Consider the following 14,707-nt stretch of genomic DNA (forward strand, 5'->3'; position numbering starts at 1 on the left):
AGGGACCAAGGAACGTTGTGCTGCACGGACGGTTCGTTCGTGCGTGCGTGCGTGTGACTTCTCGGGGTGCTGATGCTCCCACGCACCTAGTGTAAGGAGGCGGCGGGTCTCAAGGCACGCCTTTGGACGTGGTGTGGCCGGCACAAGGGGTAGAAGGCGAAGGGAGGACTGTCAGACCTGTTGAGTTTGATTTTGGCTATCATGCAGTGCGCTCATGGGGGTGTATTACCCTCACGCACAAGAATTGTTTTTTCCATCACCAGTGCGTACTCTTTTCTCCACCCTCCTCTCTCTCTTGCACTTTCGGGCGAACCCGTCATCAATGGTATACCGACAGGCCGCCAGACAGAGCAAGATGTGCNTGCGTGCGTGCGTGTGACTTCTCGGGGTGCTGATGCTCCCACACACCTAGTGTAAGGAGGCGGCGGGTCTCAAGGCACGCCTTTGGACGTGGTGCGGGCGGCACAAGGGCGGAGAGGTGAAAGGGAGGACTGTCAGACCTGTTGAGTTTGATTTTGGCTATCATGCAGTGCGCTCATGGGGGTGTATTACCCTCACGCACAAGAATTGTTTTTTCCATCACCAGTGCGTACTCTTTTCTCCACCCTCCTCTCTCTCTTGCACTTTCGGGCGAACCCGTCATCAATGGTATACCGACAGGCCGCCAGACAGAGCAAGATGTGCACGTGCGTTCTTCGACGCAAAAGAAGGCCGCCACCGATGTGCGTATATGTGTGTGTGTGTGTTGGGGGGGGGAGGGGAAGGGAAGGGAGAACAGGATGCGTGGGCGCTCAGTCGAAAGGTGATTTTGTGTTCCGTTCTCACAGCATTGCTCAAACTGTTTGGACCTCGAACAATAAGCATCCATCACAGCGCCGGGCCAGTGCACGCACACGAGCGAGCAGGGTGTGGGAGGGAGATGGTGGGGAGAGGTCATTCAGTGTGAGCTGAGTTGAAAGTTGTGTCTTCACGTGCTTGTTTGTCGTCAGACTGACAGGAAACTATGAGATATCATCATGCACGCACCTGCGCACCACCCACGGGTGCTCTCGGACAGCCAAACAGGGACAATTCACGCAGCACACCGACCGCACGCCAAGGGACCAAGGAACGTTGTGCTGCACGGACGGTTCGTTCATGCGTGCGTGCGTGTGACTTCTCGGGGTGCTGATGCTCCCACGCACCTAGTGTAAGGAGGCGGCGGGTCTCAAGGCACGCCTTTGGACGTGGTGTGGCCGGCACAAGGGGTAGAAGGCGAAGGGAGTACGGTGGGCACATATGCTAGATTTTTATATTTTTGCATTTTTAACGTTCTATTGCGTTGGTTATGGTGAGTAGTACAGAGAAAAAGGTGCATTTCTGTGTGGTTGAACACTTCGATGGAGACATGAAATGAGGTTTGATGTTTGTTAGTGTTAAGTATATTTGTAGACAATGGCATATTATATACTTTTTCATCTTTCTCCCTTTGGGCTGAAAAAAAAAACATGTTGATGTGGTTGTCGGAAAAGGGTACATAATGGATAAAGCACAGGCATATTACAGTAGTATATAAATTGTGGTGAAGTATTGGATCATATGATGGTTGACATGGCGCATAGCGTGGAAAACAGTGACATCAATGCTGCGTAATGCCTATTTCGTTTTTTGTGACTCTTTTGACAAAAGGTAGAGTGTGTGTTGTGTAGTGGACTTCACAGAGGGAAACAGCATGGGCGTCGTTTTCTGGTATATGGCATACAAGGGGTACTTTTGTCTCGAGAGTTCCTCCGTGATGAAGGCTGTGGAGTAGTAAGTTAACAGCTCCACCGTGATGCAGCCAATCCACTGCCACCAGGCCAAGTGGGCGTGCGCCAGCGCACCAACGGCGAGGGTGACCCAAATGGAACCTTCACAGAACACATTGAGGTGACGACTGTACCCAAAGACGCCTGTAACGCGGAAGCCATACGAGAGGAGGGTTTCCTCTCCCTCGGTTTGACCGCGGCCCCGACGACGCTCCTGAAACGCACGCTTTGCGCGCTGAAAGCGTTGCTGCTGTTCGTCGCAGATGGTTTCAAAGATGACGAAGAGAAGCATACAGGATCCAATTACTACGTCCTTGATGCTGATGGGCACTGAGGGGATGCTGATAACAGGAAGTGTGATGGCCCACAAGACTGCTGTCTGGAAGACGGCGATACTCCAGAAGCTGTACAGCTCCCACACGATTGGGTTCGCCAGGCCCGGCCAGCTGCGAATGTAACTCCACCGATAGTCCTCGTTACCGCGCGAGTAACCGCCACGGCGGGCAAAGTTGAAGGTGAGGCGAATGCCCCACACTGTCACAATGATGCCGTAGAATACCGCTGCGTTGTTCAATGTGCAGAGTGATTGGGAGGGAAGGGTGCCCTTGACATTGTAATATATATGTATCCAGGTGTACACTACCGGCGCAATTGACCACGAGCGGTCAACCCACGAGTAGTTCCTGTGGATTACTGAAGCTGCGTACATGACAAGCGCCATAGTCACCATGAGGGCGAGGGTGAAGTTGTACGAGGACGCCAACAGCGTCTGTAGAGAGAGCTCCGTTGACACCAAATACATGAGGCTGGCTTCTGTGGGTTCGTAAAAATATATGATCCTTCACACTCAAAAATACCTCTTGATATTTCCGTTCTGCTTCTTGTCGACTTTTTTATTTTTGGCCTTCTTGGCACTAATACGTGATACTTGGGTCGTGGCTGGGGAAGAGAAACGAGGGGCAATGACGACACGGAGGCATCCGTACAACTCCCCGTCTGCCTCTCCAACGCCTTCTTGTCCCTTGCCAAGGGTACACAGAACCAAAACCCAGGCTCAGAAGGATAGTGCCAACACCTTCCGGAGACACTTCGCTTGTTTGCCACCCTATTCTCACAGAATCCAATCGCTGAGGTTAGTCAACGAACACAAAAACCCAAACCAACCACAAAAAAAAATAAACAAAAAAGACGCTCCGTTTTCATTGACTGACGGCACTTCTCCTTGGGTAGCTGGAGCCTCTGGGCTCGGTTTCAAGCTCCTTTATCAGATCCTTCACAATGCTCTCTCGGTGCGCCTCTAGAGTGTCCCCACCGATCTCAAGCTGCTTCGCATCTCACCACAGCCGTTCGACCGGCATGTCATGCGAGTAACCCATGCCACCCATCACCTGCATTGCATTGTCCTCCACCCGCTTCGCAACTTGGGTGGCGTTGTGGAAGTTGTTGATGAAGAGAATTGTGTGCACCAAGTACGCCAGGTAGAAGGCGGTGCCCGACTTGGACAACTCGTGGTGCAGAATCACCGCGGCCGGGGGGTCCATTACCAGCGCCACCATCTGCCTCGGGGGACTGTGATGCCGAGCACACCAAGGACACCAAGTTCTCGCATGAGGTCGGTGTTGAATCGTATCTCAATGTCGCTTCGTTGCGCCTGCGGCTCCACCCGCTTCGACACAAACTTCGCCATTGTCTGCCGCAGCATCTTCTACTCTGGCGTCGGATTAAAGACGTCGTCTGTGTTGGCTTTGGAGTAGAGGAGCGATGACACTGCTCGGCACTCCACCAACGGGCTGGAGAAACGACGCCCGACGCAGGGGTATCATGGCGGCACGCATGAATGCTGCGCACGAAAGGTAAACAAAAGCTACGACACCATTAAGCTATCCAAATGCGGGTTCGAACTGACACTGAGAAGAAATAAGAATAACTAAGAGGGAAAGGAGAACACACTATCATTAATGGCGCGCATTTGCCTCCTCTTTCTTTTCACCCCCTCTCATCTAGAGCCAGAAGATATACCAAGAGCACATGATCTCTTTTTATTTTTTTTTGTTCATAAGAGAGATCTCTTAATTCCCATTGGAAGGGGCGGAGTGCGTGAAGCTCATGAAAGTCACAGCCTCCTGTGCACACTCGCCCGCCCCACACAAATTGCGGTGTTGCACATTGAGCAACGTGCGCTCCGCCGCCGTGAGTCTTTGAGTGTCCACACCAGCCATCAAAAGCCTCACCTGCGTCAGCAGGTACGTGATAGAACGCGAATGCGTGAGCTTCTCACCCCCGTCGGCGTTGACGGTAGTCATGGCTCGCCAAATCTCCGACGAGAACCGCCCGCGTTTCCCCAATACTGCGATGCACTGCTCCAATGGGGCGAAGAGCGGGAGGGGCGCACTCGATGCTGGCCGAATGCGTTCCGCCAGTTTTTTCACATGGACGGCTGCCTTCAACGTCCCTGTGGTGGGATCCTTGGGATACACGCGAAATCCATAATCAAAACACTGGCCTCCAACGATAGATCTTAGTGCCCACATGGCACCTTTTAATAGTTCCACTCCACTCTCTACAGCCGCTGGTGTCAGAGACGACGTCCCTCTCAGCGTGGCCTGTTTGATTTTTGACAGCCGAGTTACGTGGTGACGAGACGGCTTCACATCCATCACAGCGCGGATGAACTCAACATTAATATTAAACGCTTCACCTTGTATCAACGATTTTCTGTAATATCCACCATTGATACGGAGGTCTCTGTATCGGCGCCACAGTTGCGTGGTGCGCCCACCGATGCCCTCGTACCAGTCGCCACCACCCAGCAGCATGAGTAAGACAAAATCAATGCGGAAGGAGGGCAACAGTTCAGCTGGCAGACGCCCGTTGGGTACGCTCCCCATCCAGTGGTCAAACAGCTTGCCGACAGAAGTGATGGCGAGGTCGACGGGGTCGACCATGTAGTAGTGCGTGTACGGCGTGCACGCGATGCCGATCAATGCCAAATCAGAGTCGTTGCCTACAACAACGAATACATCGTTACCGGTGTAGGTCTCCTCTCGCCGCTGTTTGAGCCAAAGCTCTCGGATAATAGATGACATTTTCAATTCTCCTTCACCAGCCTCTGCGCAACCACTTATGATGATGGTACGACCAGGGAGGCCTCCTAGTTCTCCACCATCCTCACCCACGTCATCCAACGCACACCGTACGGCGTCTTCACAAGCCAGAAGGAATTCCGACCCTGACAAGATTTCCTCCCTCAGGAGCTGCACCTCTGTTCCACAGTAATCATAGTTGTACCTCTGACTCGCTACCACTGAAGAGCACGAATCGGAAGGATGAGGAGACGGCGGCGGTGGATGAGAAACGGCATGCGGGCTTGGCATTCCAGCACGGCGCTCCTTTTGTGTTTTCAACTTGGCAATGGGTGCTGCACCATCAAATACCAGGATGAGTGTCTCGCTAGGAGGGAATACCTTCAAGAAACGCTTAACGGCCGCAATAACATCCCTGATTGTTGTTCGCGACGTGAATCTATTTTGGCGGACGGTGGCGTGCACAACGGCGTTCATGTCGAGCAGCAGGTGATGCGGCTCCATGATGGGCCTGCACCTCTCAACGTGGGTTTGCGAGCATAGCCCGTGGTTGTTGAGGTACGCCCATAGCCCCTGCGTGCCCATTATTGGGGGAGCACAACGTCTTTCTCAGTAAAATCGGAATAACAAGAAAAAAAGGAACGTGTCCACATACGCAGCTCGTCATCTCTGTTAACAGTACACACATATACACGATGCAACAAACAACACACCCAATCGGTGGGAGTGGAAGTCAATCACAAGGCTGGTCGAAGCGAAGATGCCAACGAGAATCCCACGAGACTGTACACATGAAAATGGCAGACTATACAAACACCATTTTTTCTCCCCTCTTCGTCTCAGATTTTCTTCCCTCCGCGCAGCCCCACCACCCTTCTTTCCGTGAAGGTGGGAAAATGCCACCTGCACCCTCAGCGCCGACCCCCTTCGACCGTCGCTCCTGTCATTGAGGTGCAGAAGAATGGCTACGCCGGCCACACAAGCGCGTAGCTGCACAACACTCACGGTCAAACGTGACAGTCCGCCACAAAACAAAAACCTGCGAGAAATGACAAACGAAAAACACAACGAAAAAAAAAAAGAACATAACAAAAAAAGACATCGTCAGATCAAGAAAATCAAACAAAAGAAAAGCGAACAAGTTTGTGCCTTGAAAGGCATCTTCTTCTTCCTCAAACACCTCTTCCCCAAAATGCTTGTTTTCTTCTTTTGCAGTGCCTTCTGAGGCACTGCAAAAATAATAAGAACAGCGTGGGAAGGCAGAGTGGGTGGCGAAGGAATACAAGCAGAAGCGACAGAGCAGGGATAAAGGAATATACGTAAATACACGAAAATACGCGGAATAAACAGGTAATGGTGGAAACTAACGCACAAAAAAACACCTCACCTATCCAGTGTTCTGGCTTTCATTAATATCACGTCATTCTTATACACATAATCTTATATTGCCACCAGAAGCATCATTGCCGGAAGAGAGAAGGTAGCGAAGCGAAAAAGTGTGTATATATGTAGACACATTGCGCAGCTGTGTGAAGCTTTCCTTCTCCACCCCACACTCCTAGACGGACTCGCAAAGCTATGAAAAACAGTAGTCAGATACGCACTTTCAGGAACGAGAGGGCGCGGGAGCGATTCCGCCGCAGTGCACAGGCTTGATCAGTGCGGTGGCCCATTCAACCGTCACCTTGTGGTTCCACGTTCTCAATAAGGGCGGTGTTGTTCAACAGACACACAAGGTGGCACACAGATCACACAGAGGATGGGGGGGGGTGCGCAGAACCGGAGAGAGACGTCTCCCGTTCTGTAATGTCACCCACCAGGAGCAAAATAGACTAATACCTTGTGCTTTGCCCATTCGTTCGTTGCTGCAGCGGCAGCAACACCGCACTGCTTCCTGCACGTTTTGAACTACATGCTCGATGCATATCCGTATCCACAAGGCTCCCATCCAGAACCTCCTCGTTTTCATCCACAAACACCACATTGTCTGAGAACATGACCCGCGGCTTGCGCCGGCACCGTAGGACAGGCGCCGACGCGTTGCGAAAAGAAGCAGTAGTTTCGGCGCCCCACGAGGTGTTACTGTTGTCGACTCCACCAATGTTGCTCGTTTTGCTGGAGTTGATGTCTGCATTGAGCTGTGTATATTCAAGAAAGAACACAGGCGAGTTTCTTGAGAAGGTATGGAGATTACCATCTTCACTACTGTCGCCGGACCTATTGAACTGCTGATGCAGATGATTCTTATCCGAGGCGTGGGTACCATGCCTCTTTTTTCGAGCCTGGCTGTTCGAAGTGTTAGCGATGTTGTCCTTCGTATCCATCTTGTGGGCGGCGTTTTTGTGTGTCGGCAAAGATGGGGGCTTGTTCACGCACCGCGCTCCACGTTTGGTGTCTAGCGACCCAACAGCGGATGATGGTGTGCCGGAACTTTGGGGCTTGTTGGCCTCGGATGCCGCTTGCTTTCGCCATTCACGGACATACTTTTCTAAATTCCCTCTGTACCTCGACGGCGATATGTCGTCCGGCGTGGAAGACGTATCTGTGGTAGGCCTTTCGTCGTCGTTCCAGTGGGGCTTCTTCGTGGGGCGCCGCCCCTCCGCAGGATCCAGCCTAAAAACTGGAGACGATGCCCTCCGTGTCACTTGTGGTGCAAAGACGGGCACGGGGTCGTGCACCAAGGAGGCCCACGATACATCGGACGACGAGAGGGTCGGAGAATCCACGTATGGCGCGGGTATCGGTGATTCCTCGCGCCGTCTGTCTGCCAATGCCCTAGAAGGCATGATTTCGGATATTGGCTCTTTCCACTGAACGCGCTTACTCTGGGAGCCGTTTGTGGACGTGCGCCGTGGCCCCGCATCTTGGCTCACGTCGTCGCTCAACAGATTCTGGGGGGCGGCGTTGTTAGGCGCTGCTGCTGCATGGCGGCTACTGCTGCTCTTCTCAAGACCACGACCGTTATTTGAGGCACTGGCATCCTCTACCCTTGTCGTGCAGAGCATCTCTCCACCACACGCGACGCCCATTTTTCCTCGTGGTGCGCGTTATTTCAAGGTAGCCGCACCACACCACCTGCTCTTCAGTGCAACGATGAACAATATACCCCCAAAATATAGCGAACGTTGCCGAAGCAAATGTTGCGCCACTTATGAGTTGACAGCACGGCTGGTGCTGCCCTCCCCTACCGATAACCAAATATATATATATATATATATATATATATATTTGACAAAAAAGGGACAATAACGTGGGGGAATGACCTTGAGATCGCCCACTAAAATCCACGGAGAAGCAGATAGAACCCCCCACCCCCCTAAAAAAAAAGAGAAAAAGAAAACAATCATGCATAGAACGCAGGGAAGGTAGACAAACCACAATGTTGCTGCGCAACACACACCGACAGGAAAAACTTCATTTGATGGGGTGAGTAAAAGAGGCCTACTTCACACGGCTGCTTCACTACACGCGAGTGGGCATAGTTCTTTCAATTCTTCTTCGTTTTAAAATCCAGAGTAACAAAAATAGAACTAATAGTAAAAGAACCCCTAATAGAATCATTGCTTCTGCTCAAATATTCTTGACCCACGACTCGTAACGCTCACCCGGATCCCGCTCGCGCAGCAGCTCATTCAGCCCCTTTTCGCCCTGCTGCAACACCACAAGAAATGGAATCGAGACGACCCCGACGAAGGGGTGAGTGCGGTACGCATAGTCGGGGTTGCCAAGATAGACGGAGCGCTCAATGATGCTCTGGACGTATACCACACGACGCTTCGACCGCGCGGCCAGCACAGCTCGGCGCACCATAGGCTCCGCGAGGACACAGGGCGGGCACCACGACTTGTGCGTCTTGCGGTCTGACGCGCCCTTGAAAAGCAGTACCACCACGTCGCCCTGTGCCAGCCCCGCCTTCACCTTATCAAAGGTCGCATCGAAGTCTCGCGGTGTCGTGACCAAAATGTTGTCATCGTTATTTGCAGGGCCAAGGACCGTCTCCGTGGGCGGGTTGGCAACGTAAAACTGGTGGTCCGCGCGGGCCTCCCGCGCCTCAGCCGCGAGCGTCGCGTCAAGTTCCCCTTCACGTGGCAGCGGGCGAAAGACAGTAGACTTTCGCAGCAACCGCAGCACCTTGACGGGGGCTGAGGAGCTTGCCGCAGCAACAAGGCGGTGATAGAGGCCACGAGGGAGAACCACAACATCACCGGCCTTTGCCTCGATGCGAACCCACCGGTCCTCAGCGTCGCGCACGTCGACATAGACAACACCGCTCTCCACGATGCGCATCTGCTCGTCCACGTTGAGGTGCTCGCGAAGCTCATCCAACGACTCCAATGTGAGCGTCACCTCCTCCTGTCCCTGGTAGCCCAGATTCCAGGCGAGGTGCTGCGCAAAAGTGCGGTTCTCCTCGTCCTTTGGGTGGCGCTCGTGCAGAGTCGCGGGGTCCATGCGTCGGGTGTAGACACCCCACGCCTCCAACTGACCGATTGATACTGGGGCGTCTGGAGAGACATGGTTCGGCGCGGCGATGTTCGCTTCGTGCGTGTTCAGAAGCCAGGCAGCCAACATTTCTCTTCTTTGCTGTTTTAGATAATGGAGTTAAAAATAAACTTGGCGTGAATATGTGTGTGTGCGTGTGACGTCCAAGGGCAAACAAACACGCGAACGTGGGAAAAACAAGACATACGCGAATCGAAATATCACAGCTTTGGCGACATGGAGACTCAACATTTCCACAACACATCGGTGCACTAACGAGAGCCATCCACGGGCACACGCACACGCACACAGATGGAGACAAACAGAGATGCACACTAGAACAGAAACTACGTGGGGCCCAAAACTACATCACCACTCAGGAGCTGTATCAGTGCTTCTCTCAACTTGAACTTGATGATGGGGCGCAAAATAATACCCATTGCGTGCAGCTTGGTGACGGAACAATCAGTGCGCAACGCGCCGATGGTGACACGAGTGTCCCTGCAGCAGATAGTGAAAAAACCTGCCGCGTATAACCGCACGTCCACCCTACTCTTTATCTTCACCTTCTTCACCTTTGCATGCAAAACCCCTGAGGTGCTGCCACCCCCAGACCTTGCTTTGCGGTACGAGAACGCCAGAGGCTCAAGCAGCAGTCGCCTAATCTTGACGCGCAGACGCAAATAAGCACCATCGTCGTCGAAGACACCGTAGGAGCGCCCAAACACAATATCCTTGATTTGGACAGCTTCATGATCCAAGAGAATACCTCCCAGTGCCGAGACGTGCACGCCGCGCGCGGCTGAAAGCACCACAGCCTGCTTCAGCTCCTTCTCAATCACGCTAAAAACCTTTGGGATGAGCTCCGGAATCACATCGGCCAACTTTCGACAGTGCACTGTGACTTCCTTGCAGAGCGCACAGCAATCCGCATCGCCAAACACGGTTGACCATGGCGCAAGTGACTCCATGATGCGGTCCCACTCGCTCACCTTTGCCGTGCTGAATTGCAGTTGCGTGGGCACCGTAGCGGCTGCGGTATCCGGCTTCTCCGATGCCACCCCGTTCGTATCGCCTATCGCGGCGGTGGCTGAGCCGTTGCAGTCCCCCGCTCCATCCTTAAACAACCGCTCGGTGGCACCCACCGTGTCTCTGGCGACCATCCGCTCCCGCTCCAGCCCGGCAGCGGATGGGGCCCACCGCATGATCGGCGTTAGTGCCACGGAGCCGCTTTCGAAGAGCACCTTCTTGTCATCCGTCGGCAGCGTGAGGGGGCGCGCGCCAACAACGTCCGTCATGGTGGCGGTGGCGAGGAAGTGCTCATCCCACGCCGCCGTGTCGACGACGAATGCCCCAACGGCATCTTCGTACTCGTGATGGAGCGAGATGCCGATGACAACTCTCTCCTCTAGGGTACGCAATCTGCTAGCCAGGAGTTGGCGTATGCCTACAAACGCCTGCTGTGCGTTGTTGGTGGTACCACCTTTCTCCTCTCTAGCCCTTGCCGCAGTGCGCTCGTGCTCCAGGTAGGCGGCGCTATACACGTCGGGGTTCGCTGCTGCATGGACACAGTGCACCGCATTCTCTACAGTCTTCCCTGCGTCGATGCCCTTCTGAAGGCACTCGGATGAGGCATACGGGAATAGGGCCTGCAGCAAGAGCAACTCTTCATCCGTAGACAAACCGCCTTCCATCATTCTGCGTCACAAGCCCTATTGGCTCTGCACTGGTGCCCACCGTGAAGTGCACGGGGCTCACACACGCTTGTCGCACTGTCTGTTTGCTGCCTGCCCTCTTTGTCGAGCGGGACGGCGAGAGGGGCCGGGGGACAGGGTTGGGGCTACAGGAACCAGCACTGCTGCAGCCGCACCGCACGGCGAAGCAAAGTAGAGAAGTCGAACAAGAGAAGGGAACACAATGAAACACAACCCATCCCAGCGACAGTAAGAGGCCCACCCGCCCACACAAGTATGGTCCAGGAGATGGAACAGAACTATGAAAAGAGCAATCCCCAAAACACACACACACACACACACAAAACAATAAACCACCGCATGCGCAAATAAAGTAAAGGATCAAAATAAATCAAAGAAAGAATACTTGTCACAAGTAGCGCCTCAATGCCTCGGCCACATCACTAAACGCGCCTTCCCAGAAACACAAATGGTCCTTTTCACGGCGCAATACCTCCGAAAGAACAACAGACACAAACTCGCTTCCTGCTGGGGCGCCAGAGGTCCCCTCCACCGCCTCACACAGACGCAGCGCCAAGAGCGACTCGGGTGCCGGGCGGCATCGCCGCAGGATCGGCATGTGGTGCGACACCAACTGGACGAGCCGCGCAACGGCATGTCGCGCTGCCGCCAGCTGCGCCGCCGTGTTGGCGTCGAGCGCAGACTTCGGGTGCCGCATAAAACAGGCAAGGATCAGTAGGGACCATAGCAGTGTGTTGCGAGTGTTGGCCACAATAACGGCCGCGCGGTCTCCATGCTGCTGGTGGAGGATACCACTGCCTCCATTGCCGTCCAACACATCCTCCGCGTGAAAGGAGCGGCTCTGACGAAACCTCTCAACCCAGTCATTGAGAACGCTACTCAAAGACGCGATGCACGTGAGCGAGTCCCACACAACACAATGAAGCGCACGCAAAGGCCGCCTTGACTCTTCACTCCTCTGAAATTCATCCAACAACCGCAAAAGAAGCTCAGCCAACTCTACTCCATCCATCTCAAAGTCACTGCCCGTCAGGCAGGATGGCAGCGACACACTGCTTGGCGCAGCTCCGTGCTCCACCTTAAGTGCAGGGGTTTCACCAACAGCACAAACATGGACAACACGAAACAGCTCCATTATCAGCAGCGGAGCAATACGTGCAAACTCCACCCGTTCAGCAAGGTTTGGCACAACAACGTCCTCACCGTATGGGGTCTCACAGACGAACATGAGATGAACGGCGCGAAGAAGCTGTTGCCGCAGCGACGGACACGTCCAGTCCCCGTCTGAAAGTACGAGCTGCGTGACGCTACGGAGAGTCGTGAGGTGCAGCTGTCGCAGCTCACACATGTCCAACATTGTGCGTGCGACACGCCGCGTGTCGTCCTCCGCGAGCTCGATGCCACACCGAAACGCGCCCAGCCACAAGGTGAACCCCATCACTATCCCTCTTCCATGCCACCTTGCGGAAAGTTGATGAAACGCGTCAGGATTGTCGTTGGAGTCGTCCAACACACAGCAGCTGTTCTCTGCGCCGCAGCACAGATGACGCCACTGCTTCGACGAGCGGCTCTGCAAGGCGTAGTACTCGGCGACACTTAACGCGTGCACAACGGGCAGCGCGAAGGTGTCTTGAGAACTGCTGCATAATTGGGGCTCTGGAATCCACGCAGCGCAGCTCCGCAACAGGCCGCATGCGACAGAGAGAGCCTTTACAGACGCTGGAAGACATGCGGCGACCGAAGCGCGCTGCTGCCCCATGTCGCGCCGCCGCTCTATCGGGCAAATGACTGCTAGAAGCCCTAGCAGCACCCCCAACGCATGGTGCGCCGGCATATCTTCTTCAGAAGATGCCACCGTCACGTGCAGCACCTTCACTGCTTCTCTGAGCCGCGCGGAAGCAGCAACCATGACCCACCGCGCATCATCGCCACAGAACCTCACCCACTCTTCAGAGCGAAGCACGGAGGCTAGTTTCACGAGGAGCTCCGCAGTGTCGCGTGTGGCAGTCCGCCCACCACATATCGCTGGAAGGACACCGTCAACTATCGCCAGCAGTTCATCCGTAGGCTGCCGCCCGCACATGATGCTGCAGAGAGGGCGCAGGTACACGTCGTGGGCAATGCTTGTGGATGCCAAGCAATGAATGACGCCCGTCTCGTAGCGCGCTATCTCCTCTGTAAGCAGCAGCGCATATGCCTCTCCTGAGGACGCCGCTCTTTGCCGCAGGAGCACTTTCAGCGGCTCACATGTGGCAAAGAGACGCAAATGAACAGTAGGATCCACACGGACAACGCGGCGGCGCAACTTGTCCAGCATGGTGCAGGCAAGATTGCACGCTCGACGGATACTTGCCAGAGACACCGCACCGGCACCAGCTACGCTACGAAGAAGAAGAAGACGGTGACACACATCGAGGACCGTTTCCGCCAAACGGCAATCGTACCCGCCACCAGAACGGCAGCTTTCACTTGGCTCAATCGCCTGCTGCAGCGCATCTAGAAAAAAACCCAGACGCGGCTTTCTTGGAAACTCTGAAACCCACACTGCGTTGAGCTGCCGTGACACCTTATTGCCTTCGTCACACGCCAGGAGATCGTCCACCGCGAGCTGCCGAACAGTGTCCAACGACAACGGCGCCGTTTCTAAGAGAGTGCACAATGCATCCACCAGACGGCAGAGTCGCCTTTGGGCATCCTGTGGAACTCCACTGAGACTGAAGTGATTTACGTGCCGCAACACCGCCACGATCTCAGCTTTTGTAAGCAAACCGGGGGCAAGGACCGTCGGCTGAAGGCGAAGCGCCAAGTTGTGAAGCAGCACCTTTTGGCACTCACCCATTTCCCCCACTTGGCAGAACGGCGTTCTCCACTCCTGCCGATGTTCCCCTGCACCCTCCAAGGCCAACAGCAGTGACAGAATATGGCGACAATGCAGGTGCCCGGCGAAGGAAGCGAGCAGAGCGTCCAGGCGATTCAGCTGAAGCCCACAGCAGCGGTGGCGGCGGCGGCGGCACCGAAGCACATGACAGTGCATCACAAGGAATATATCCGCCGAGGTGCCCTCACTGTTCACTTCAGACTGAAAGCCGTCGATGTCGTCGCCGTCCTCGCTGTGATGATACTTATGATGACTCTGACACAGCGATGCCAATACGTGACCCGACCCCAACATCTCTTCTACAGAATCCAGGAGCGCATCGACAAACCGCAGCGGGCAGTGTTGGTACTCAAGAACCCGCAGGACCGTCGCGAAGGAGGAGAGAAACACCAGTGGGTGGACAACACCGCAGCCCACAGTGGGTAGCACGCCCTGTGCGACGACAGTCGTACTTTCCTTGACGAAGCAGCAGCGGAGATAGCACTTCAGAAGATGCGCTGTGAGCATTGGGTGCCGCACTTGCAGCAGTGACAATCCCCGCATCAAACGAGCCACGTGGACACAGCACCGAAAGTCTGGCAGCACCGTCAGCACGGACAGAACAAGCGCGTGCGTACTCAACGGCGGCTCCCGCAGATCGCCCAACGCCGCAATAACAGTGCTGGCTGTTGCAGCATTGCTGAAATGCAGCGAACGGTATGCCTCTCGCACGAGCAGGGACAACACAGGCGCACTCTGAGAGATTGCTTTGTGCGTCAGCATATT

At 54.5% G+C, this 14,707-nt stretch overlaps 7 protein-coding genes across 7 annotated transcripts; all 7 read right to left on the bottom strand.

Annotated features, from left to right (window-relative positions):
- Positions 1-1,635: 1,635 nt before the first annotated feature.
- On the bottom strand, positions 1,636-2,589 carry DQ04_00981000 (membrane protein containing DUF1295; the record flags this gene model as incomplete). The annotated part of the gene is made up of 1 exon (XM_009310005.1): positions 1,636-2,589. The coding sequence occupies one exon, from the start codon at positions 2,587-2,589 to the stop codon at positions 1,636-1,638; it is 954 nt and encodes a 317-aa protein (XP_009308280.1).
- Positions 2,590-3,121: 532 nt separating this feature from the next.
- DQ04_00981010 (hypothetical protein) lies at positions 3,122-3,343 on the bottom strand (the record flags this gene model as incomplete). The annotated part of the gene is made up of 1 exon (XM_009310006.1): positions 3,122-3,343. One exon carries the CDS (start codon positions 3,341-3,343, stop codon positions 3,122-3,124), a length of 222 nt encoding a protein of 73 aa, XP_009308281.1.
- A 513-nt stretch (positions 3,344-3,856) lies between these two features.
- On the bottom strand, positions 3,857-5,374 carry DQ04_00981020 (hypothetical protein; the record flags this gene model as incomplete). Its single annotated transcript, XM_009310007.1, has 1 exon — positions 3,857-5,374. The coding sequence occupies one exon, from the start codon at positions 5,372-5,374 to the stop codon at positions 3,857-3,859; it is 1,518 nt and encodes a 505-aa protein (XP_009308282.1).
- A 1,328-nt stretch (positions 5,375-6,702) lies between these two features.
- DQ04_00981030 (hypothetical protein) lies at positions 6,703-7,899 on the bottom strand (the record flags this gene model as incomplete). Its single annotated transcript, XM_009310008.1, has 1 exon — positions 6,703-7,899. The coding sequence occupies one exon, from the start codon at positions 7,897-7,899 to the stop codon at positions 6,703-6,705; it is 1,197 nt and encodes a 398-aa protein (XP_009308283.1).
- Positions 7,900-8,440: 541 nt separating this feature from the next.
- On the bottom strand, positions 8,441-9,439 carry DQ04_00981040 (1,2-Dihydroxy-3-keto-5-methylthiopentene dioxygenase; the record flags this gene model as incomplete). The annotated part of the gene is made up of 1 exon (XM_009310009.1): positions 8,441-9,439. One exon carries the CDS (start codon positions 9,437-9,439, stop codon positions 8,441-8,443), a length of 999 nt encoding a protein of 332 aa, XP_009308284.1.
- A 257-nt stretch (positions 9,440-9,696) lies between these two features.
- Positions 9,697-11,046, bottom strand: DQ04_00981050 (hypothetical protein; the record flags this gene model as incomplete). Its single annotated transcript, XM_009310010.1, has 1 exon — positions 9,697-11,046. The coding sequence occupies one exon, from the start codon at positions 11,044-11,046 to the stop codon at positions 9,697-9,699; it is 1,350 nt and encodes a 449-aa protein (XP_009308285.1).
- Positions 11,047-11,452: 406 nt separating this feature from the next.
- Positions 11,453-14,704, bottom strand: DQ04_00981060 (hypothetical protein; the record flags this gene model as incomplete). Its single annotated transcript, XM_009310011.1, has 1 exon — positions 11,453-14,704. The coding sequence occupies one exon, from the start codon at positions 14,702-14,704 to the stop codon at positions 11,453-11,455; it is 3,252 nt and encodes a 1,083-aa protein (XP_009308286.1).
- Positions 14,705-14,707: the final 3 nt, after the last annotated feature.

The sequence above is a fragment of the Trypanosoma grayi genome, assembly GCF_000691245.1.
Source record: "Trypanosoma grayi strain ANR4 Tgr_98_V1, whole genome shotgun sequence".
Lineage (NCBI taxonomy): Eukaryota > Euglenozoa > Kinetoplastea > Trypanosomatida > Trypanosomatidae > Trypanosoma > Trypanosoma grayi.